Source organism: Leucopleurus acutus (assembly GCF_964270905.1).
Source record: "Leucopleurus acutus genome assembly, chromosome: 2".
Taxonomy (NCBI): Eukaryota; Metazoa; Chordata; class Mammalia; order Artiodactyla; family Delphinidae; genus Leucopleurus; species Leucopleurus acutus.
In genome coordinates this window covers 31,042,027-31,065,493 of record NC_139143.1, presented here as the reverse complement: position 1 = coordinate 31,065,493, position 23,467 = coordinate 31,042,027, and the positions used below count along the sequence as shown (strand labels likewise).

Sequence of the window (23,467 nt, the reverse complement as noted above, 5' to 3'; positions counted from 1 at the left end):
GTAGGGGACTTTAACACCCTACTTAAATCAATGCATAGATCATCTAGACAAAATAAGGAAACAGTGGATGTAAATGACACATTTACATCATATACTTAAGAGATATATACATTCTGATACATATGTTTCATCTCAAAGCAACAGAATACATATTCTTCTCAAGTGCATACGGAACAATATCCAGGATAGATCACATGTTAGATTGCAAAGCAAGTCTCAAGTAATTCAAGAAGATTGAAATTATGTCAAGTATTTTCTTTTACCATAATTGTATGAAACTAGAAAACAATCACAAGGAAATAAAGAGAAAAAACACAAAAAATGGTGATTAAATAAAATCTATAATTAAATCTAATTAAATAAAATTGATACCAAAGTATCAATGGATAATCAAAGAAATCAAAAGAAGAAAAAAAAATACCTAAAGAGAAATGAGAACATAAATATGACATAGCAAAGTCTATGGGATGCAGAAAATCAGTTCAAAGAGAGAATTTCATAGCAATACACTCCTACCTCATAACAATAATATCTCAAATAAACAATCTGACTTTACACCTAAAGGAATTATAAAAAGAACAAAGGTAAAATTAGTAGAATACATGAAATAATAAAGATCAGAGTGGAAATAAGTGAAGTAGAGATTAAAAAAAACCATAGAAAACACCAATGAAACAAGGAGCTGGTTTTTGAAAAGATAAAATCAACAAAGTAGCTAGACTAACCACGAAAAAAAGAGAGAGGACTCAAACAAATAAAATCAGAGATTAAAAAGGAGAATTTAAAACTGATACCACAGAAAAATAAAGAATCATAAGGACTGCTACAAACAAGTATATGTAAACAAATTGGACAGTCTAGAAGAAATGGATAAATTTTTAGAAATATACAATCTTCTAAGACTGAATCATGAAGAAATAGAAAATCTTAATAGACTGATTACTAGTAGGGAAATTAAAACAGTAATTTAAAAATCTCCCAACAAACAAAAGCCCATGACCAGTAGATTTTACTGGTGAATTCTACAAAACATTCAAAAATTTAATATCGATCCTTCTTAAATTCTTCCAAAAAATTGAAGAGAAAGGAAACCTTCCAAACACATTTCAAAAAGCTGGCATTACCCTGATACCAAAATCAGACAAGGTCATCACAAGAAAGAAAGTTACAATCCAAAATCCTTGGTGAACATAGAAAATCATATGATCATCCTGATAGTTGCAGAAAAACATTTGACAAAATTCAACATCAATTTATGCAAAAATGCTCAAGTAAGGGCATATTGAGGGAATGTACCTCAACATAATAAAGGTCATATATGACAAACCCACAATTAACATCATACTGAACAGAGAAAAGCTGAAAACTTTTCCTCTAAGATCAGACACAAGACAAGGATGTCTACTCTTGCCACTTTTATTCAACATTGTATTGAAGTCCTAGCCACAGCAGTTAGGCAAGAAAAATAAATAAAAGGCATCCAAATTGGATAGGAAGAAGTAAAACTGTCACTGTTTTCAGTTTACATGATACTATATATAGAAAATCCTAAGACTACACCAAAAAACTATTAGAACTAATAAATGAATTCTGTAAAGTTTCAGGATAAAGAATTAATATACAGAAATCTGTTGTGTTTCTATACACTACTAACAAACTATCAGAAAGATAAATGAAGAAAACAATCCCATTTTCAATTGCATCAAAAAAATTAAAATACGTAGGAATAAATTTAACCAAGGAAGTGAAATACCTGTACACTGAGAACTATAAGACACTGAGGAAAGAAACTGAAGACACAAATAAATGGAAAGATATTCCATGCTCATGAATTGGAAGAATTAATATTGTTAAAATGCCCCTAATAGCCAAAGCAATCTACAGATTCAATGAAATCCTTATAAAAATTCCAAAGATATATTTTGTAGAACTAGAACAAATACTTCTAAAATTTGTATGGAAACACAAGGGATCCCAAATAGCAAAAACAAGCTTGAGAACAATGAACAAAACCTGAGGTATCGAGCGTCCTAATTTCAAACTATATCACAAAGCCATATTAATCAAAAGAGTATGGTATTGACACAAAAACAGACACACAGATCAATGGAACAGAATTGACAGTCCATAAATAAACCCACAAATATATGGTCAATTAATTTACTACCAATGAGCCAAACACATAAAAGAAAGAAATGACATTATTTTGGTGTCATGAAATGTCATTAAATGGTGTTGGAGAAACTAGACAGCCACATGTGAAAGGGCAAAACTAGATTACTATCTTATATCATACATAAAAACTAATTCAAAATGGATTAAAGACTTGAGTGTAAGACCAGAAATCATAAAATTCCTAGAAGAAAACATAGGTGGTAAACTCACTGACATAGATCTCAGTGATGTTTTGGTGGACCTGACCCCAAAGGTAAGGGACACAAAAGCAAAAATAAACAAATGGGACTAGATCAAACAAAATCTTTTGCTCAGTGAAGGAAACCATCATCAAAATGAAAAGGCAACCTACTGAATGGGAGAAGATATTTGCAAATCATATATCTGGTAAGTGTTAATATTCAAAATATATAAAGGATTCAATAACAAAAAAATCTGATTAAAAATGGGCAGATGATCTGAATAGTCATTTTTCCAAGAACACATACAGATGTCCACAACAGGTACTTGAAAAAGATGCTCAACATCACCAATCATCAGGGAAATGTAAATCAAAAACACAATGAGATATCACCTCACACCTGTCAGAATGGCTATTAGCAAAAAGATAATAAATAACAAATGTTGGCAAGGTTGTGGAGAAAAGGAAACCATTGTGCACTGTTGGTGTTAACTGATGCAGACACTATGAAAAACATTATGGAAGTTCCTCAAAAAATTAAAAATAGGGCTTCCCTGGTGGCACAGTGGTTGAGAGTCCGCCTGCCGATGCAGGGGACACAGGTTCGTGCCCCGGTCCGGGAAAATCCCACATGCCGCGGAGCGGCTGGGCCCGTGAGCCATGGCTGCTGAGCCTGCGCGTCTGGAGCCTGTGCTCTGCAACGGGAGAGGCCACAACAGTGAGAGGCCCGCGTACCGCAAAAAAAAAAAAATTAAAAATGGAACTACCATATGATTCAGCAATTCCCCTTGTGGGAATTTATCCAAAGGAAACAAAAACACTAACTCAAAAAGATATTTGCACCCCAATGTTCATTGCAGCATCATTTACAATAGCCAGGATATGGAAGCAACCTAACTGTCCATCGTTGAATGAATGTAAAAGGAAAATTTGGTATGTATATGTAAATATATACTGGTGTTGGATTATGCAACCCCTTTCCCTCAGAAGTCCCTGAAGATCATGCAATCCTCTCCCCGTCTCTAAATGGATCACCAGAACCTGCTCCCATACCAAAGCATTAGTCTTTTCTTCCAACTTGCCACAAAATTCTCTTTCAACAAATTATTGATCTAGAACTTCAAATGACCCCTAGAGTTCTTCAAACAACCACTTGATCACCAAATAAGCACAACATAGAAGCCTGGCATGGGTTTCTCTTTTATATTTAAATATCTTCAGATAATTTATGAAGTTAAAATTAGACCTAGCTTTATAATAACTACTTATCTCTTCATGAGCAGTTCTAAAATGGTATGATTAAATTAATCATGCAACCACCAAAGTAGATGTCAGCTACATTCTTGATCGTATTTAACTAGAATCATCTCCCAGATTGATTCATTTTCTGTGTGCAAAATCTGTTATATCTTCAGAACAATCATCAATGCTTCTTAAAATCCAGCACAGAATTTTTCACTCCATACCAACCAACCAAAAACTAATTTTTCAGCCTGTCATAAATATGACTGAAAATCATGAATGTTCTTTCCCAGATATAATTGATTTTATCTTTTTATATACCTTCTAATGAAGCTTTACAACTTCCTTAAACGGTTGAACAAGCAAATAAAATCAGTTTTTCATATACATTATAGCTAAAATGATATTTCTTATATAAATTATAAACAACGAGTGTTTCTTACTAGCATATTATACCTGTATATTTTCCCTGTTTCTCAGACTATTACTGAAGTACACTTTCAGTCTTAATTTGCAAAAGAACTACTCTTTTGTATCTACTTCACCTTTTGAGAAATGATATTCTTTGCAAATCAGTAGTTCCCTGGTTTTCTGTGACTGTGCCAGTGTTTTCTTAGCACTGGAGTCTTTTGTCTGGTGCTACAGTTTATAAAGTCAGGAACGCCACTGAGCTGAGGCTGAAAGGTAAAACTGTCAAGACCGTGGCTTCCTTTCTCAATAATTATCTCCTTTTTTCACCTAGTAATAATTTGATGCTGGCAGTAGCTGCTTCATCCTTACTTACTTGTTTTATTCCTGTTTAACTTGATAGAATAAGTATTTTAAAAGATCATATACCAAGTGATCAGGGGATGTACACAGACATTTTTTACAGAATTAGAAGTATATTTTCTGGTGGCACGGCCTTATAAAGTTAGCTCAAAATGAGTAAAAATAAAAACTTTGCATCTCCATGTACTATTATTTCTAAATCATTCTAAGGTGGTAATCACCAGAAGCAGGAGTAAAAGCCGTAACAATTTTTTTTTTAAATTGAAGGAATAGTGTCTGTATAGCTAGTGTATTGCCATCTTTCTCTATTATGTCATTCTGTCACTGTAATCCCAATTTTTATGTTATTTTCTTTTGTTTTTTTCAGCATCTTCTCTAAACAAAATAATCTCACTTTTATTTCAGTGATGTGAAATATTAGCCACACATGAAGGCTTTTACATGATATTTCTTTAAAGTCATTAAATTCCTCACAATTCAGAATATGTTCTAGGCAATGAAGAAGTGTGCTGGCAGAAACTGTTCTCAAATTGTGGACATTGGTTTTGCGTTGCAGAATACAGAAAATGTCCACCACAATAAATGAGTCCATGGCTGCAATAAGGGTATTAAAAACATAATGTAAGCATGATAAAAAATTGGAATTACAAATAACATTGTTTTCAAACCTCATGCAAAAATGGAGTTAAGGTAAAATTATAAATTAATGAGATTTAGTTCTATGTGTTTTCAGAAGAGAAATTTCATTATTTCATAATCACTTGCTATAAATTATATGTATAATTATTTATGGACATGTATACTGCTCATCCATTCTAACAGTCGCTAATCACCTGAATCAAATGTTATAAAATAGGACATTATATATTGAAAAAATGTTAAAGTAAACTAAATAAAATTTAGTTAAATATACATTGACTACCATAAAATCTGTATAAATGGGAAAAACATAGTTAAAATGTAATTATAATTTTTCAGGTTTGCTTGCTTGTCATGTTAGCCCTGAAAAAACATATTTCTTAAAACCACAAAGAAAATACTTTTATCGATGGGAAAATTATTTATTTACCTGGATCTTCTATGGTTAAGTTCTTTATTAACCATTGAACAATGTCTGACCCTGAAAAAAGAGAAAAAGAAACACACATATATATATACATATATATGAACATCTATTTATATATGTTAACCTTAAGAACTCAACATTTAGCACTCATAAGAGTAGGAATGTTTCTAGTTGTTACAATAACAGATTAAAGATCAGCCACATATGAAGTATTGAAAACAGAGCGTGAATACATTGTTTTTCTTCAGTGAGCCAAGGTGCAATCTAGTCAATTATTAAATATGAAATGTTTAAACATAAAGATTTAATATACTAGTAGTGGATAAAGTGATTCATTGATTTATTCATTTAATGAATGTTTATTGAGTGCCCACTATGTTTCAAGCACAATTCTTAGCATGGCATAACCAATACTTTATAAGATGATAACTGTCTCATTTCTGGTTTTCCCCATCCAGTCCCTGTATCTACTCTCAAGCCAACCCAAATTGGTTGTCAGTTTTTGGCAACAAATTTGTGTTGTTATAGTATTGTGTCTTTATAATACTATTTTCTTTGACTGAAAGGCCTTTCCACTATTTTCAAGACACTCAAGATTCATTTACACAACAGAACTTCCCTTGACCCTCACCTTTGGCAATGTGTGTGGAGAGCCGTAGGCTGGTCAAAAGGAAAGTAGGGCAGCTAACATTTCTAGTGGGTTGTGATCCAAGATTGAAAGGATAAGGCCCTGAGCTAGTTCAGTGTACATGTGAATTAGAACAAAATTAGACTTGTTCTAGGACCTTGTGACTAGGTCTGGGGTTGGCAAGTGGGAAAATTAAGAGGACTCAAAGTTTACAGTCCAGGAGCATTAGGAATGAACGGAATGGTGAAAATATAAGCAGAAATGGGAGATTCAGGAGAGGCGCTGATTTACCTGAGATGTTCATTTCTGTTTAATTTGGCTCTCAGCATAATTCATTTCTACATAAAACTGCAAAAAATATATCATGTAAATAGTTACATATACTTAGTAAGCTGTATCAGGGCTGCATGAATGAAATTTTGTGTGAACTGAAATTCCATTTCTACCTCTCTTGGAGACTGGGTACAGTTGTAGCCTACCCACCTGAGACCTGGCAAATGAGTGATATTAACAATGGCCAAATAATTCTAGTTGCTTAAAGCAGAATAGTTCAAAATTAATTTCAAAATAAACTTAATCACCAAGCTTGACAATAATGTCCTAAAACTTATGAAAACAGTTACACCCAACATCAATTTCAATATGCATGCATTTAAAAAATATTAACTTCAAGTATTGAATCTAACTTGTATTCTTTTATAACTGTTCCTTGACAACTGCCGTTGATTTAACTGCATTTGAGAGGATGACTTCAACTAGATCCTAAGGAAGCTCTGAGGGAAGGAAGGAGGGGAAACCATTCATAAGAACACAGATGTTGCAGAATGTTGTGCTTAACTTATTACTTACAGCCTAAGTTATCTTGAGGCATGGTCTTCCCTTTTATAAAAGGGGAAACTCAGTTTTTCAAATGTGTTACTTGACCAATGTAGAATTCCAGGTACCTAAATATTATTAGCTATCTCCAGGCGCCCTGCTCGTTTTTCACATTTGAGCATCTATTTGGGGAAAATATATGAGCAGCCACTGGAAAATTTCTACTCTTGAAGAGAGCCAAATATTGGTTCCAGGACTATAATTTTTTCTTAATGTGAAAAGTGATTTTAAAATACCTTCAGAAAAGTGTTATTTAAAAAAAATTTTCTTCTGTCTCCCTCTCTCTTTCTCCCTCTCCCCCCACCCTTTCCCAAACAGAAAGAAATACAAAGCAGTCTAATTTGAAATTACATTTAATTCAGGAAACAAGAAACTTATTTTCCTGGCCTAGTTTTGGGTATTTCTGTCACAGTGGTGGTCTCAGTTCACTGTAAAAGAGCCAATGTGATTACCTGTCAGTATCATTATAGTGGTTTTATTGTTGTGTGATCACCCAATATATGTATGGTTTTAACACATTATCAATTATTTTATTGTCAAATGTAAATCCAGTTCACCATACTCATCTATTATGCATCTATGACAGCAAGACCTTAACTCCCAGTTGAGAGAGGCAGAGACAGAGAAAGGGAGAAAAAAAATTCCAGCATCTTATGGAACCAAAAGATTGAAAGAGAAATGCTATCATAGTAATGTTAAAAACTGATTCAAATGGGTTTATGGCCAGGAGGGGTGTAGAAAGGAATTGCCCCTTTCTCCCAATTTCTCAGCTTTATCTTTAAAAAATAAGTGGCAGATCTGCTAAAATTTCCGTGTACAAATGTACATATCCAGGACACTTTAGAGTTCCATTTATCTTTTTTTTTTTAACATCTTTATTGGGGTATAATTGCTTTACAATGGTGGTTAGTTTCTGCTTTATAACAAAGTGAATCAGTTATACATATACATATATCCCCATATCTCTTCCCTCTTGCATCTCCTTCCCTCCCACCCTCCCTATCCCAGCACTCTAGGTGGTCACAAAGCACTGAGCTGATCTCCCTGTGCTATGCGGCTGCTTCCCACTAGCTATCTATTTTACATTTGGTAGTGTATATATATGTTCATGCCACTCTCTCACTTTGCCCCAGCTTACCCTTCCCCCTCCTCATATCCTCAACTCCATTCTCTAGTACGTCTGCGTCTTTATTCCCGTCTTGCCCTTAGGTTCTTCATGACCATTTTTCCCCCTTAGATTCCATATATATGTGTTAGCATACGGTATTTGTTTTTCTCTTTCTGACTTACTTCACGCTGTATGACAGACTCTAGGTTCATCCACCTCACTACAAAAAACTCAATTTCATTTCTTTTTATGGCTGAGTAATATTCCATTGTATATATGTGCCACATCTTCTTTATCCATTCATCTGTTGATGGTCACTTAGGTTGCTTCCATGTCCTGGCTATTGTAAATAGAGCTGCAGTGAACATTGTGGTACATGACTCTTTTTGAATTATGGTTTTCTCAGGGTATATGCCCAGTAGTGGAATTCATGGGTCGTATGGTAGTTCTATTTTTAGTTTTTTAAGGAACCTCCATACTGTTCTCCATAGTGGCTGTATCAATTTACATTCCCACCAACACTGCAAGAGAGCTCCCTTTTCTCCACACCCTCTCCAGCATTTATTGTTTGTAGATTTTTTGATGATGGCCATTCTGACCGGTGTGAGATGATATCTCATTGTAGTTTTGATTTGCATTTCTCTAATGATTATGATGTTGAGCATTCTTTCATGTGTTTGTTGGCAATCTGTATATCTTCTTTGGAGAAATGTCTATTTAGGTCTTCTGCCCATTTTTGGATTGGGTTGTTTGTTTTTCTGATATCGAGCTGCATGAGCTCCTTGTAAATTTTGGAGATTAATCCTTTGTCAGTTGCTTCATTTGAAAATATTTTCTCCCTTTCTGAGGGTTGTCTTTTCATCTTGTTTATGGTCTCCTTTGCTGTGCAAAAGCTTTTAGGTTTCATTAGGTCCCATTTGTTTACTTTTGTTTTTATTTCCATTTCTCTAGGAGGTGAGTCAAAAAGGATCTTGCTGTGATTTATATCATGGAGTTTTCTGCCTATGTTTTCCTCTAAGAGTTTAATAGTGTCTGGCTTTACATTTAGGTCTTTAATCCATTTTGAGTTTATTTTTGTGTATGGTGTTATGGTGTGTTCTAATTTCATTTATCTTTATACTGAGGACATCAGAGTAACAAGCAGGATGTTTTGTTTGGCTTTATTTCTTTAAAAAAAATGTGAAACTAGTTAAGAGATGCAACAGTATCTTATACCCTAAGACAGGGATCCCCAAACCCTGGGCCACAGACCAATACCGGTCCATGGCCTGTTAGGAACTGTGCCACACAGCAGGAGGTGAGCAACGGGCGAGCAAAGCTTCATCGTTATTTACAGCCGCTTCCCATCGCTCGCATTACTGCCTGAGCTCCGCCTCCTGTCAGATCAGCGGTGGCATTAGATTCTCATAGGAGCGCGAACCCTACTGTGAACTGCGCATGCCAGGGATCTAAGTTGTGCACTCATTATGAGAATCTAATGCCTGATGATCTGAGGTAGAGCTGAAGTGGTGGTGCTAGCGCTGGGGAGCGGCTGCAAATACAGATTATCATTAGCAGAGAGGTTTGACTGTACAGAGACCATAATAAATCAGTTGCTTGCAGACTCATGTCAAAACCCTATCTGTGGGACTTCCCTGGTGGTGCAGTGGTTAAGAATTTGCCTGCCAATGCAGGGGACACGTGTTTGAACCCTGGTGTGGGAAGATCTCATGTGCCACGGAGCAACAAAGCCCATGCACCACAACTACTGAGCCTGTGCTCTAGAGAGTCCATGAGCCACAACTACTGAAGCCTGCACGCCTAGAGCCCATGCTCCACAACAAGAGAAGCCTCCACAATGAGAAGCCCGTGCACCACAATGAAGAGTAGCCCCTGCTCACCGCAACTAGAGAAAGCCTGCACACAGCAATGAAGACCCAACATAGCCAAAAAAAAAAAAAAAACCCTATCAGTGAGTGGCAAGTGACAATTAAGCTGCATCTGGTGGCAGGCTTTATAGTGGCAAGTGACTTGATGTACTTCAATTGTACAGCTGCATCTGGTGGCAGGGTATAAGTCAGAATCCGACACTTACTTTAGTCTGCGCGTGGCCCTCCCATTATTTTATTTACCACTTCTCTCTGCCTCTCTTTCCCTCACTGCACACCTGTCTCAGTCACAGTTTTGGTAAGCCCACAAGCTAACCCTAGCCAAAAAGAGTAAAAAACAAACGTCGTTAGAGAGCTTCTTTGGAAAGGGGAAAGACCCAATGGTGAAAGAGTAGAAGATTCTAAGACTGCCAACAAAAAGAAAGCTGCATTTAAAAGAAAATATCAAGAGTCCTACTTAATTTACGGGTTCATTGCAACAGGTGATTCACATTCTCCAAGCCCACTTTGTATAATATGCAGCAACCGGCTATCCAACAAACCCATGAAACCTTGAAAACTGCTTCACCACATGGAGACCAAGCACCCTGCATTAAAAGACAAGGCTTTGGAATTTTTCAAAAGAAAAAAACGTGAACAGGAAGAACAGAAGCAATTGCTGAAGGCCACCACTTCCTCTAATGTGTCTGCACTGAGAGCATCATTCTTAGTGGCTAATCACATTGCTAAAGCTAAGAAGTCCTTTACTATTGGTGAAGAGTTGATCCTGCCTGCTGCTAAGGACATTTGTCGTGAACTTTTAGGAGAGGTTGCAGTTCAAAAGGTGGCACAATTGGTGCTCTTTCAGCTAGCACCATAACTAAATGAATTAATGAAACAGCAGAGAATATTGAGGCACAATTGTTAGAGAGGATTAATGAGTCACCATGATATGCAATCTAAGTTGATGAGTCTACCGATGTTGACAACAAGGCAACAATGCTTGCTTTTCTGTGATATATTTTTCAGGAGGATGAGCATGAGGATGTGTTTCATGAACTTTTGTTGCCAACTAACACCACAGGTGCAGAGCTATTCAAGTCTTTGAATGGTTACATATCAGGAAAACTGAATTGGTCATTTTGTGTCGGTATATGCACGGATGGAGCGGCTGCCATGACTGGATAGCTTTCTGGTTTCACTACTCGGGTCAAAGAGGTTGTTTCTGAATGTGAGTCTATGCACTGTGTCATCCATAGAGAAATGTTGGCTAGTCAAAAAATGTCACCTGAACTTAACAACATTTCGCAGGATGTGATTAAAATTATCAACCACATTAAGGTACATGCCCTTAACTCATGTCTGTTTGTGCAGCTCTGTGAGGAGATAGATGCAGAGCAACACATCTTCTCTTACACACAGAAGTGAGATGGCTTTCTAAAGGAAGATCACTGGCCAGAGTTTTTGAGTTACAAGAGCCACTCCAGAGATTTCTTTAGAAAAACAGTCACCACTGGCAGCACATTTCAGTGACATAGAATGGGTCACAAAACTTGCTTACTTGTGTGACATATTCAACCTGCTCAACAAACTCAATCTGTCACTTCAGGGGAGAAGAACAACGGTGTTCAAGTCAACAGATAAAGTGGCTGCATTCAATCCAAACTGGAATTATGGGGGTGACAAGAGAACATTGGGATTTTTGACATGTTTCAAACATTAGCAAAGGTTTTGAAAGAGGCTGAGCCAGGGCCTTCTTTCTCCCAGCTGGTGCATGATCACCTATCTTAGCTTTCAGAAGAGTTTGAGCATTACTTCCTAACCACAAAAGACCCCCGAACTGGGAAGGAATGGATACACAACCCATTTGTGAATAAGCCAGGCGAAATCGACTTTGTCTGTGCTAGAAGAGGATCAACTGCTTGAGATCACAAATGACGGTGGCCTTAAAAGTATGTTTGAGACAACTTCAAATCTCCATACGTTCTGGATTAAAGTCAAGGTGGAATATCCTGAGATTGCCACAAAAGCACTGAAAAGCCTGCTTCCATTCCCAACGCCCTATCTCTGTGAAGCAGGGTTTTCTGCAGTGACAGCGACCAAAATGAGGTTGGGGAGTAGACTGAACATAAGCAACACACTTTGAGTGTCACTGTCTCCCATCACCCCCAGGTGGGACTATCTAGTTGCAGGAAAACAAGCTCAGGGCTCCCACTGATTCTGCATTATGGTGAGTTGTATAATTATTTCATTATATATTACAATGTAATAATAATAGAAATAAAGTACACAATAAATGTAATGCTCTTGAATCGTCCCGAAACCATCCCCCTGCACCCTGGTCCATGGAAAAACTGTCTTCCATGAAACCGGTCCCTGATGCCAGAAAGGTTGGGGACCACGGCCCTAAGAGGTAAATTTGTCTCTGTGATTGCAACTTCTGGAAAGTTTAGCCCTGATCAGTGCCCATACTCTTGTCTTGAAATCTTAGAGGCACCTAACACTTTTAGAGTTACAAAATTATGTGTTCTCTCTACTTAGCAGGAGCAGTGGAAGCTTTATTATTGTATAATCCCATAATCTATGATTTGCAATGAAAACAAGCAAAACAAGCAAAGCAAAAATGTTCCTTATGTACTGCTCATAGTTCTGCACATGCCATATTGTTTCTTATTTCCATGACTTTGCTCATGCTATTCTGTCTCTGCCTCTTTTTCCTTTGGTTAATCCCAACTGATTTCATAAAGTTCAGTTCATATATTAACTATTCCAGGAAGCCTACTCTGCTCATCCGTATCTCACCTTGCCAGGTAAAGTCTTTCTCCGCTAAGACCTATTAATATCCTCATCATTCATTACACTTGTCAATGGTTTTATCATCTTTTGTTAATTTTTGTCTGTCTTTCCCATTGCATCATGAGTTCCTTGGAGGTAAGGGTGTGTGTTATTCATCTTTGGATTTCAAGCACCCAGACCAGTGCCTGGCATAAAAGGTGATGAGTAAATGTTAAAAGACTAGATGAACAAACAGCAAGATTCCCCTCCTCATATGCTACTCTAAGAGAATTTACAAAACGATGGCATTGGTCATATAAAGAACATTTGACTGGCCTGTAATTTTCAGCTACCGTAATCACCCTTCACGGTGATAATTTTCCCTTTTCAAGGCTATCAATTCACCACTCCATCCATAATTAAAGCAAAGGAATCAAAGACATTTAGACATCAATATTATTTCCTCACCCATGCCATGGACCTGAGTAGTAAAGGGACTTCCCCAAGTCTGGTCTGATGCCGAGTGACAAGGCTTGGACTATGCTCCGGGCAGAGCCTACTATACTTCCATTGCAGGCCATATACCCTCTACAAGTTAGAGCACATCCTCACCTACAAGTGACAACTATAGCTATCCACACTCTGAACCTGAAACTGAGGTTCACCAAAAGAAAAATATTGTGAAATGTTTGCAAATATGATATATGAGGACTTTGTAAGCAACCAAAATGTTACAATTTTGATTTGTATCTTTAACAAAAATCCTTCTTTTTGTAATTTCTGTTAGAGCTTTTAATGAAAACATTTAGCTCTTAATCACAATGGAAGGGTTCCAAATATTCCTGAGGCAAAGACATTGACCTTTGTAATATTTCTCTTTCAGGAAAATGAGTAGTAGGCTCTTTGCACTGCCTAAATACTTTGCTGAACCCTCAGAACCACATAGACATGGTCCTGGCAATATGAATGTATTTTATTTAACAAATACCATAAATAGTCCCTGTTTTTTATGGGTTAAGTATTCTCAGGATCTCTCACTAAATATAACATCCTGTATATCTGGAAAATATTTTTCCAACATTATTCTTGGTTCCTTGAAATAGGAACAATAAATGTTTATCATCATCATCATTAAATAGTATATAATGCACATTTATTGAGTTTCTATGAAAATCTTGCTGTAGACCTATAGTTTTAGGGACAAGTAGGAAAGAATGTGGAGTGAAGCAGATTTACTCTTCTGTGAGTCCTTTGAGGGAAGAAATGATGTCTTACTAATCACATTTCCCTCATTCTCTTCAAAGTGCTCTAACACAGATCACTATTAAACATTTACTGTAGGTATAGCTTCAATGTTTATAGACATGTACTTTATGCACAAAGGACCCCAAACACTGAAAAATCAGCCCAACAGTCATTCCCATCCAACATTTAATGACACTCTTGTGTATCGCTGTCATAATTTTTAAAATTCTTGGTGCAAAAATAATTTAATTCAGTTTAATTTTTACTGCAGTATTTCTTTAAGATTTAAAAAAATAAAGGTTTTTTTTGTAAGCTGATATATTACCCATTTGTAAAGCTGAAAGAATGAACTGAATCTTTCCTTAATCTTTAGAATAAGTAATTGCTAATATCTGAAAACAATGTTTTGTTTCTGATGATTACTTGTGTTCCTGCTTGCTGACGTATCCTGTCCCATCTTAAATGCAACTGCACAACCATCGTCAGGTCTGAGGATCCAATAGGACATCCAAAGTCTAAATCCTGTAATAGATTATTTCTAACACTTTGTTACTGAGACATCCTTTGGCTTCCCTAGGGTGTGTGTTCTCTCTCGCTTAAGAGTAATAAACTCAACTTGTTCAATCATAGGTGTGTTCCTGGTGGTCTTTGGCTGGAGGGCATTGATTCTTTTTTTTAACTGACATATAACATTATATTAGTTTCAGGTGTACAACATAATGATTCAGTATTTGTATATACCATGAAATGATCACCACAATAAGTCCAATTAACAACCATCACCTCATATAGCTGCAAAGTTGTTTTTTTTTTTTCTTGTGGCAAGGACCTTTACAATCTACTCTCTTAGCAACTTTTAATTATACAATACAGTATTATTAACTATATTCAATATATTGTACATTACATCCCCTGGACTTACTTCTTTTATAACTGAAGTCTGTACCTTTCACCCACTTCACACCATTTCTCCCACCCTCCCAAACTCCGCCTCTGGCAACCACCCATTTGTTCTCTGAATCTATGAGTTCAGGTTTTTGTTGCTGTTGTTTTAGATTCCACTTGTAAGTGACATTATCTGGTGTTTCTCTTTTTCTGTCTGACTTATTTCCCTTAGCAGAATACCCTCAAGGTCCATCCATGTTGTTGCAAATGGCAAGATTTCCTTCTTTTTTATGGTTGAATAATATCTCATACCACATTTTCTCTATCCATTCATCCATCTATGGACACTTAGGTTGTTTCCATACCTTGGCTATTATAAATAATGCTGCAGTGAACTTGAGGGTGCAGATATCTTTTCAAGTAAGTGTTTTTGTTTCCTTCAAATAAATACCCAGAAGTGGAATCGCTGGATCATGTGGTACTTCTATTCTCAGTGTTTTGAAGAGTCTCCATTGACACTTTCTTGCTAATATCTCAGATTAATATATCAATAACAATAAAATTTGAGTTCTTTCATTAGGACACTTATGATTACAAAGAACAGTCTTTGAGGGAAGTATAAAAAATAAACAAATTAATTAAGGAATTTGCTAAAAGGTATCCTGGACCAAAGGGAAAGGATACATTTGGGCCTCAAGGAAAAATGGAAACAGGACTCTGATGACATGAGAGTTCCTTGTGGTTCCTCTCTGGATGTATTTCTCTCTAAAAAACAGTCTCTGCTGTTTCTCATCCACAAAGTGGGTCCTAAGGGCTCATACTTCCTGGGTTTACATCTCCTTCACTGAAGGAAGCAGGTAGTTTGAGGCTAAAATTTTGTAGTCACAGCTCCTAATTTCTGATGGAGGGCCTTAGTTTGGGGAAGGTACTCATTCCTGTATCAGTCAACTGTGGTAAGAAAGGTGGGATCATAAACACAGCTGTGCTGGTGGGAGGCATAGATGGAAAGAGTTTCCAGAAAGAATGATTACTTGGCAGACAAACCAACAGGTTAAACCACAGTTGCCTTGAGTTCTTTAGCTTTTATATTTCTATCAGAAAAAAAAGCAGAAAAGAGAGAGGAGGTGGAGCTCAAAAGCATGTCAAATTGTGGATGAAATAAGCATGCTATTCTGCTTTGTTATAAATATAAATTTTGTTCTATGAAATTATTATATTCCTGAAAGACTGAATACATTTTTGTGTGTGTGAATAAAGACACACTTCATGTGTAGTAAAAGAGCTATGCAAAAGAACCTCATGGTGTATATGCAATTGGGTGTTTTTATATGAGTGTGTATCTTTTTAAGGAAAGAATTTATTTTCTAAAATGAATAACATCCAATTGATTATTGTTATGCCTGGATTTTTATATATCAGCTTTATTTAGAAAAGATTATCCAGTTTTCATAGAATTAAAATTATCTTCTGGTCACAGATTGAAACTGGGTCAAAGTTATAATGTAAAAGCATGTCTTACAGTCTTCCATAGCTAATAACATCCCTGAAATCCAGAGTAATAATTAAAACAGATATTATTCCTTTTGCTAAACATGGAACACATTTTAAGTCTTGGTCTACAACACTTTAAAGAAAAGAGGACATTTAAATGCATTTGTAGATATGATGGCAAAAGCAAATTATGTGGTTGATTACATTTTCTTTCCAGGTTCTTACCCAGAGTGCTATGGCCCTGAACCAAAAGTAGAATCACAGAAAATATGGGCCTTTGTAAACATAACCTGAATCTGAAAATTAAAGAGATGGGAGGGACCTTCAAGATGGTGGAGGAGTAAGACATGGAAATCACTTTCCTCCCCACAAATACGTCAAAAATACACCTACATGTGGAACAACGTCTACAGAACACCTATTGAATGCTGGCAGAAGACCAAAAAGGCAAGGAACTCCCCACATACCTGGGTGGGACAAAAGAAAAAAGAAAAAAAACAGAGATAAAAGAATAGGACAGGACCTGCACCTCTGGGAGGGAGCTGTGAAGGAGGAAAAGTTTCCACACACTAGGAAGCCCCTTCACTGGTGGAGACTGGGGTTGGGCGGGGGGAGGAAGCTTCAGAGCCATGGAGGAGAGCGCAGCACCAGGGGTGCAGAGGGCAAAGTGGAGAGATTCCCACACAGAGGATGGTTGCCGACCAGCACTCACCAGCCTGAGAGGCTTGTCTGCTCACCCGCTGGGTTGTGTGGGGGCTGGGAGCTGAGGCTTGGGCTTCGGAGGTCAGATCCCAGGGAGAGGACTGGGGTTGGTTGCGTGAACACAGCCTGAAGGGGGCTAGTGAGCCACAGCTAGCCAGGATGGAGTCTGGGAAATGGTCTGGACCTGCCTAAGAGGTAAGAGACCATTGTTTTGGGGTGCACGAGGAGAGGGGATTCAGAGCACCACCTAAACGAGCTCCAGAGATGGGGGCGGGCCGTGGCTATCAGCGTGGACACCAGAGATGGGCATGAAACGCTAAGGCTGCTGCTGCAGCTACCAAGAAGCCTGTGTGCAAGCACAGGGCACTATCTACACCTCCCCACCAGGGAGCCTGTGCAGCCCACCACTGTCAGGGTCCTGTGATCCAGGGACAACTTCCCCAGGAGAACACACAGCACGCCTCAGCTGTTGCAACATCATGCCAGCCTCTGCCACTGCGGGCTCGACCTACATTCTGTACTGCTCCCTCCCCCTGGCCTGAGTGAGCCAGAGCCCCTAATCAGCTCATACTTTAACCCTGTCCTGTCTGGGCAGGGAACAGATGGCCTCAGGTGACCTACACGCAGAGGCGGGGCCAAATCCAAAGCTGAGCCCCAGGAGCTGTGCGAACAAAGAAGAGAAAGGGAAATCTCTCCCATCAGCCTCAGGAGCAGCGGATTAAAGCTCCACAATCAACTTGATGTACCCTGCATCTGTGGAATACCTGAATAGACAAGGAATCATCCTGAAACTGAGGCAGTGGAGGCTGGAACCAATTGTAGACTTGGAGTTTGCTTTCTGCATCTAATTTGTTTCTGGTTTTATCTTTACCTTAGTTTAGTATTTAGAACTTATGATCATTGGTAGATTTGTTTATTGATTTGGTTGCTCTCTTCCTTTTTTTCTTGTATATATATATATATATATATTTCCTTTTTCTCCTTTTGTGAGTGTGTATGTGTATGCTTCTTTGTGTGATTTTCTCTGCATAGATTTGCTTTTACCATTTGTCGTAGGGTTCTGTGTGTCCTTTTTTTTCTTTTTAGTATAGTTTTTAGCCCTTGTTAGAATTGGTGGATTTGTTTTTGGTTTGGTTGCTCTCTTCTTTCTGGCTTGCTTTTTGTTTTTATTACTTTCTTATTTTAATAATTTAAAAAAGTTTTTTATTTTAATAACTTTAAATAATTAATTTTTTCTTTCTTTTTTTTCCTCCCTTTTCTTCTGAGCCGTGTAGCTGACAGGGTCTTGGTGTTCCAATCAGGTGTCAGGCCTAAGCTTCTGAGGTGGGAGAGCCGAGTTCAGGACATTGGTCCACCAGAGACCTCCTGGCTCGACATAATATCAAATGGTGAAAGCTCTCTCAGAGATCCCCATCTCAATGCAAAGACACAGCTCCACTCAACAACCAGCAAGCTATAGTGCTGGACACCCTATGCCAAACAACTGGCAAGACAGGAACACAACCACACCCATAAGCAGAGAAGCTGCCTAAAATCATAGAAAGTTCACAGACACCCCCAAACACACCACAAGACATGGTCCTGCCCACCAAAGACAAGATCGAGCCTCATCCACCAGAACACAGGCACCACTCCCCTCCACAAGGAAACCTCCACAACCCAGTGAAAGAACCTTACCCACTGGGGGCAAACACCAAAAGCAATGGGAACTACAAACCTGCAGCCAGCAAAAAGGAGACCCCAAACACAGTAAGTTAAGCAAAATGAGAAGACAGAGAAATACACAGCAGATGAAGGAGCAAGGTAAAACCCACAAGACCAAATAAATGAAGAGGAAATAGGCAGTATACCTGAAAAAGACGTCAGAGTAATGATAGTAAAGATGATACAAAATCATGGAAATAGAATGGGGAAGATACAAGAAACGTTTAACAAGAACCTAGAAGAACTAAAGAGCAAACAAACAATGATGAACAACACAATAAATGAAATTAAACATTCGCCAGAAGGAATCAATAGCAGAATAACTGAGGCAGAACAGATGATTGACCTGGAAGATAAAATAGTGCAAATAACTACCACAGAGCAGAATAAAGAAAAAATAATGAAAAGAATTGAGGACAGTCTCAGAGACCTCTTGGACAGCATTAAACGTACCAACGTTTGAATAATATGGGTCCCAGAAGAAGAAGAGAAAAAGAAAGGGACTGAGAAAATATTTGAAGAGACTATAGTTGAAAACTTCCCTGATATAGGAAAGGAAATAGTTAATCAAGTCCAGGAAGCACAGAGAGGCCCATACAGGATAAACCCAAGGAGAAACACGCCAAGACACATATTAATCAAACTATAAAAATTAAATACAAAGAAACAATATTAAAAGCAGCAAGGGAAAAGCAACAAATAACATACAAGGGAATCCTCATAAGGTTAACAGCTGAACTTTCAGCAGAAACACTACAAGCCAGAAGGGAGTGGCAGGACATATTTAAAGTGATGAAAGAGAAAAACCTAAAACTAAGATTATACCCAGAAAGGATCTCATTCAGATTTGACCAGACAAAGATGTCACTAAGAAAGAAATCTAAAGGTCAATATCACTGATGAACATAGATGCAAAAATCCTCAACAACATACTAGCAAAGAGAATCCAACAGCACATTAAAAGGATCATACAACATGATCAAGTGGGGTTTATCCCAGGAATGCAAGGTTTCGTCAATATATGCAAATCAATCAATGTGCTAAACCAAATTAACAAATGGAAAGAGAAAAACCATATAATCATCTAAATAGATGCAGAAAAAGCTTTTGACAAAAGTCAACACCGATTTACGATAAAAACCCTCCAGAAAGAGGCATAAAGGGAGCTTAACATAATAAAGGCCACATATGACAAACCCACAGCCAACATTGTTCTCAATGGTGAAAAAGTGAAATCATTTCCACTAAGATCAGGAACAAGACAAGGTTGCCCACTCTCACCACTATTATTCAACTTAGTATTTGAAGTTTTAGCCACAGCAATCAGAGACGAAAAAGAAATAAAAGGAATCCAAATAAGAAAGAATAAGTAAAACTGTCACTGTTTGCAGATGACATGATACTATACATAGAGAATCCTAAAGATGCTATCAGAAAACTACTAGAGCTAATCAATGAATTTGGTAAAGTTGCATGATACAAAATTAATGCACTGAAATCTCATGCCTTCCTATACACTAATGATGAAAAATCGGAAAGAGAAATTAAAGAAACACTCCCATTTACTACTGCAAAAAAAAGAATAAAATACCGAGGAATAAACCTACCTAGGGAGACAAAAGACCTGTGTGCAGAAAACTATAAGACACTAATGAAGGGAATTAAAGGTGATACAAACAGATGGGGAGATGCACCGTGTTCTTGGATTGGAAGAATCAACATTGTGAAAATGAATATATTACCTAAAGCAATCTACATATTCAAGACAATCCTTATCAAACTACCACTAGCATTTTTCACTGAACTAGAACAAAAAATTTCACAATTTGTATGGAAACACAAGACACCCCAAATAGCAAAAGCAATCTTGAGAAAGAAAAATGGAACTTGAAGAATCAGGCTCCCTGACTTCAGAGTATACTACAAACTACAGTAAAAAATACAGGATGGTACTGGCACAAAAACAGAAATACAGATCAATGGACAGGATAGAATGCCCAGAGATAAACCTGCAAACAGATGGTCACATTTTCTTTGATAAAGGAGGCAAGAATACATAATGGAGAAAAGACAGCCTCTTCAACAGTGGTTCCGGGAAAACTGGACAGCTACATGTAAAAGAATGAAATTAGAACACTCCCTAACACCATACACAAAAATTAACTCAAACTGGATTAAAGACCTAAATGTAAGGCCAGAGACTATAAAACTCTTAGAGGAAAACATAGGCAGAACACTCTATGACATAAATCACAGCAAGATCCTTTTTGACTCACCTCCTAGAGAAACGGAAGTTAAAACAAAAATAAACAAATGGGACCTAATGAAACTTAAAAGCTTTTGCACAGCAAAGGAAACCATAAACAAGATGAAAAGCTAACCTGCAGAATGGGAGAATATATTTGCAAAAGAAACAACTGATATAGGATTAATCTCCAAAATATACAAGCAACTCATGCAGCTCAATATCAAAAAAACAAACAATCCAATCCAAAAATGGGCAGAAGACCTAAATAGACATTTCTCCAAAGAAGATATACAGATTGCCAACAAACACATGAAAGGATACTCAACATCACTAGTCATTAGAGAAATGCAAATCAAAACTACAATGAGGTATCACCTCACACCATTCAGCATGGCCATCATCAAAAAATCTACAAACAATAAATGCTGGAGAGGGTGTGGAGAAAAGGGAACCCTCTTTCACTGTTGGTGGGAATGTAAATTGATACAGCCACTATGGAGAACAGTATGGAGGTTCTTTAAAAAACTAAAAATAGAACTACCATACGACCCACGAATTCCACTACTGGGCATATACCCTGAGAAAACCATAATTCAAAAAGAGTCATGTACCACAATGTTCATTGCAGCTCTATTTATGATAGCCAGGATATGGAAGCAACCTAAGTGTCCATCGACAGATTAATGGATAAAGAAGATGTGGCACATATATACAATTGAATATTACTCAGCCATAAAAAGAAACAACACTGAGTTATTTGTAGTGAGGTTGGTGGACATAGATATGGTCATATAGAGTGAAGTAAGTCAGAAAGAGAAAAACAAATACCATATGCTAACACATATATATGATATCTAAAAAAAAAAGGTTCTGAAGAACGTAGGGGCAGGACAGCAAATAAAGACAGAGACATGGAGAATGGACTTGAGGACATGGGGAGGGGAAGGGTAAACTGGGACAAAGTGAGAGAGTGGCATGGACATATATACACTACTAAATGTAAAACTGATAGCTAGTGGGAAACAGCCACATAGCACAGGGAGATCAGCTTGGTGTTTTGGGACCACCTAGAGAGGTGGGGTAGGGAGGGTCGGAGGGTGACACAAGAGGGAGGAGATATGGGTAAATATGTATATATATATAGCTGATTCACTTTGTTATAAAGCAGAAACTAACACAACAGTGTATATCAATTATACTCCAATAAAAATGTTAATAAATAAATAAATAAATAAAGTATCCAACAACTCAAATAAGACTTCAAAGAATGTCACTTTTTCAAGGGGCCTATTATAAAAAGTTAAATCTACATAAATTACAATAATATAGAACTTAATAATATGAATGGAATTTTGGTTTTATAATTATAGTAGCTGTTTCTAATGTTCACATAGAAAACTAGACATGCAAAATACCCAGAATATTTTTTTAATTTTAATAATATATTTCTAAAATATTATCAATTAACTTGTAATCAATATAAAACTGAGATTGTACTTTTTTTTTTTTAGTGGTTATGTACATTCTTTTTTATTGAAGTATAGTTGATTTATAGTATTGTGTTAGGTCCAGGTATATAGCATAGTGACTCAGTATTTTTGTATATTTTATTCCACTCTAGGTTATTATAAGATAATGGGTATAATTTCCTGTGCTATACAGTATATCCTTGTTGCTTAGCTATGTTATATATAGCAACTTGTATCTGTTAATCCCATAACCCTAATTTGTCCCTTCCAACTTCCTTCTCCCCTTTGGTAACCACAAGTTTTACTTTCTATTATATGTGGATTCTAAAAAATAATACAAATGATTGTAGATACATTTTTTGTTATTGTTTATTGTTTTTCTGGTTTCATTTTCATTGATTTTTGTCTTATCTTTTTTTTTGTAAGTTTATTTTTTACTTTTCTTATTAGTCATCCATTTTATACACATCAGTGTATACATGTCAATCCCAATCTCCCAATCATCCCACCACCACAACCCGCACCCCCTGCCACTTTCCCCCACCTTGGTGTCCATACGTTTTTTCCCTACTTCTGTGTCTCAATTTCTGCTCTGCATACCGGTTCATCTGTACCATTTTCTAGGTTCCACATATATGCGTTAATATACGATATTTCTTTTTCTCTTTCTGACTAACTTCACTCTGTATGACAGTCTCTAGATGCATCCACGTCTCTACAAATGACCCAGTTTCGTTCCCTTTTATGGCTGAGTAATATTCCATTGTATATATATGCACCACATCTTCTTTACCCATTTGACTGTTGATGGGCTTTTAGGTTGCTTCCATGACCTGGCTATTGTAAATAGTGCTGCAATGAACATTGGGGTGCATGTGTCTTTTGAACTATGGATTTCTCTGGGTATATGCCCAGGAGTGGGATTGCTGGGTCATATGGTAATTCTATTTTTAGGTTTTTAAGGAACCTCCATACTGTTCTCCATAGTGGCTTGTATCAATTTACATTCCCACAAATGGTGCAAGAGGGTTACCTTTTCTCCACACCCTCTCCA

At 37.1% G+C, this 23,467-nt stretch overlaps 1 protein-coding gene across 1 annotated transcript in view; it reads right to left on the bottom strand.

Moving 5' to 3' along the window:
* RGS7 (regulator of G protein signaling 7) overlaps positions 1-23,467 on the bottom strand; it is a gene marked incomplete at its 5' end in the record, with an annotated part of 604,742 nt that overhangs the window by 172,779 nt on the left and 408,496 nt on the right. The window contains one exon of the mRNA XM_082833652.1: positions 5,439-5,489. Coding sequence (XP_082689778.1) covers positions 5,439-5,489 — 51 coding nt within the window. The remainder of the gene's footprint in view (positions 1-5,438; positions 5,490-23,467) is intronic.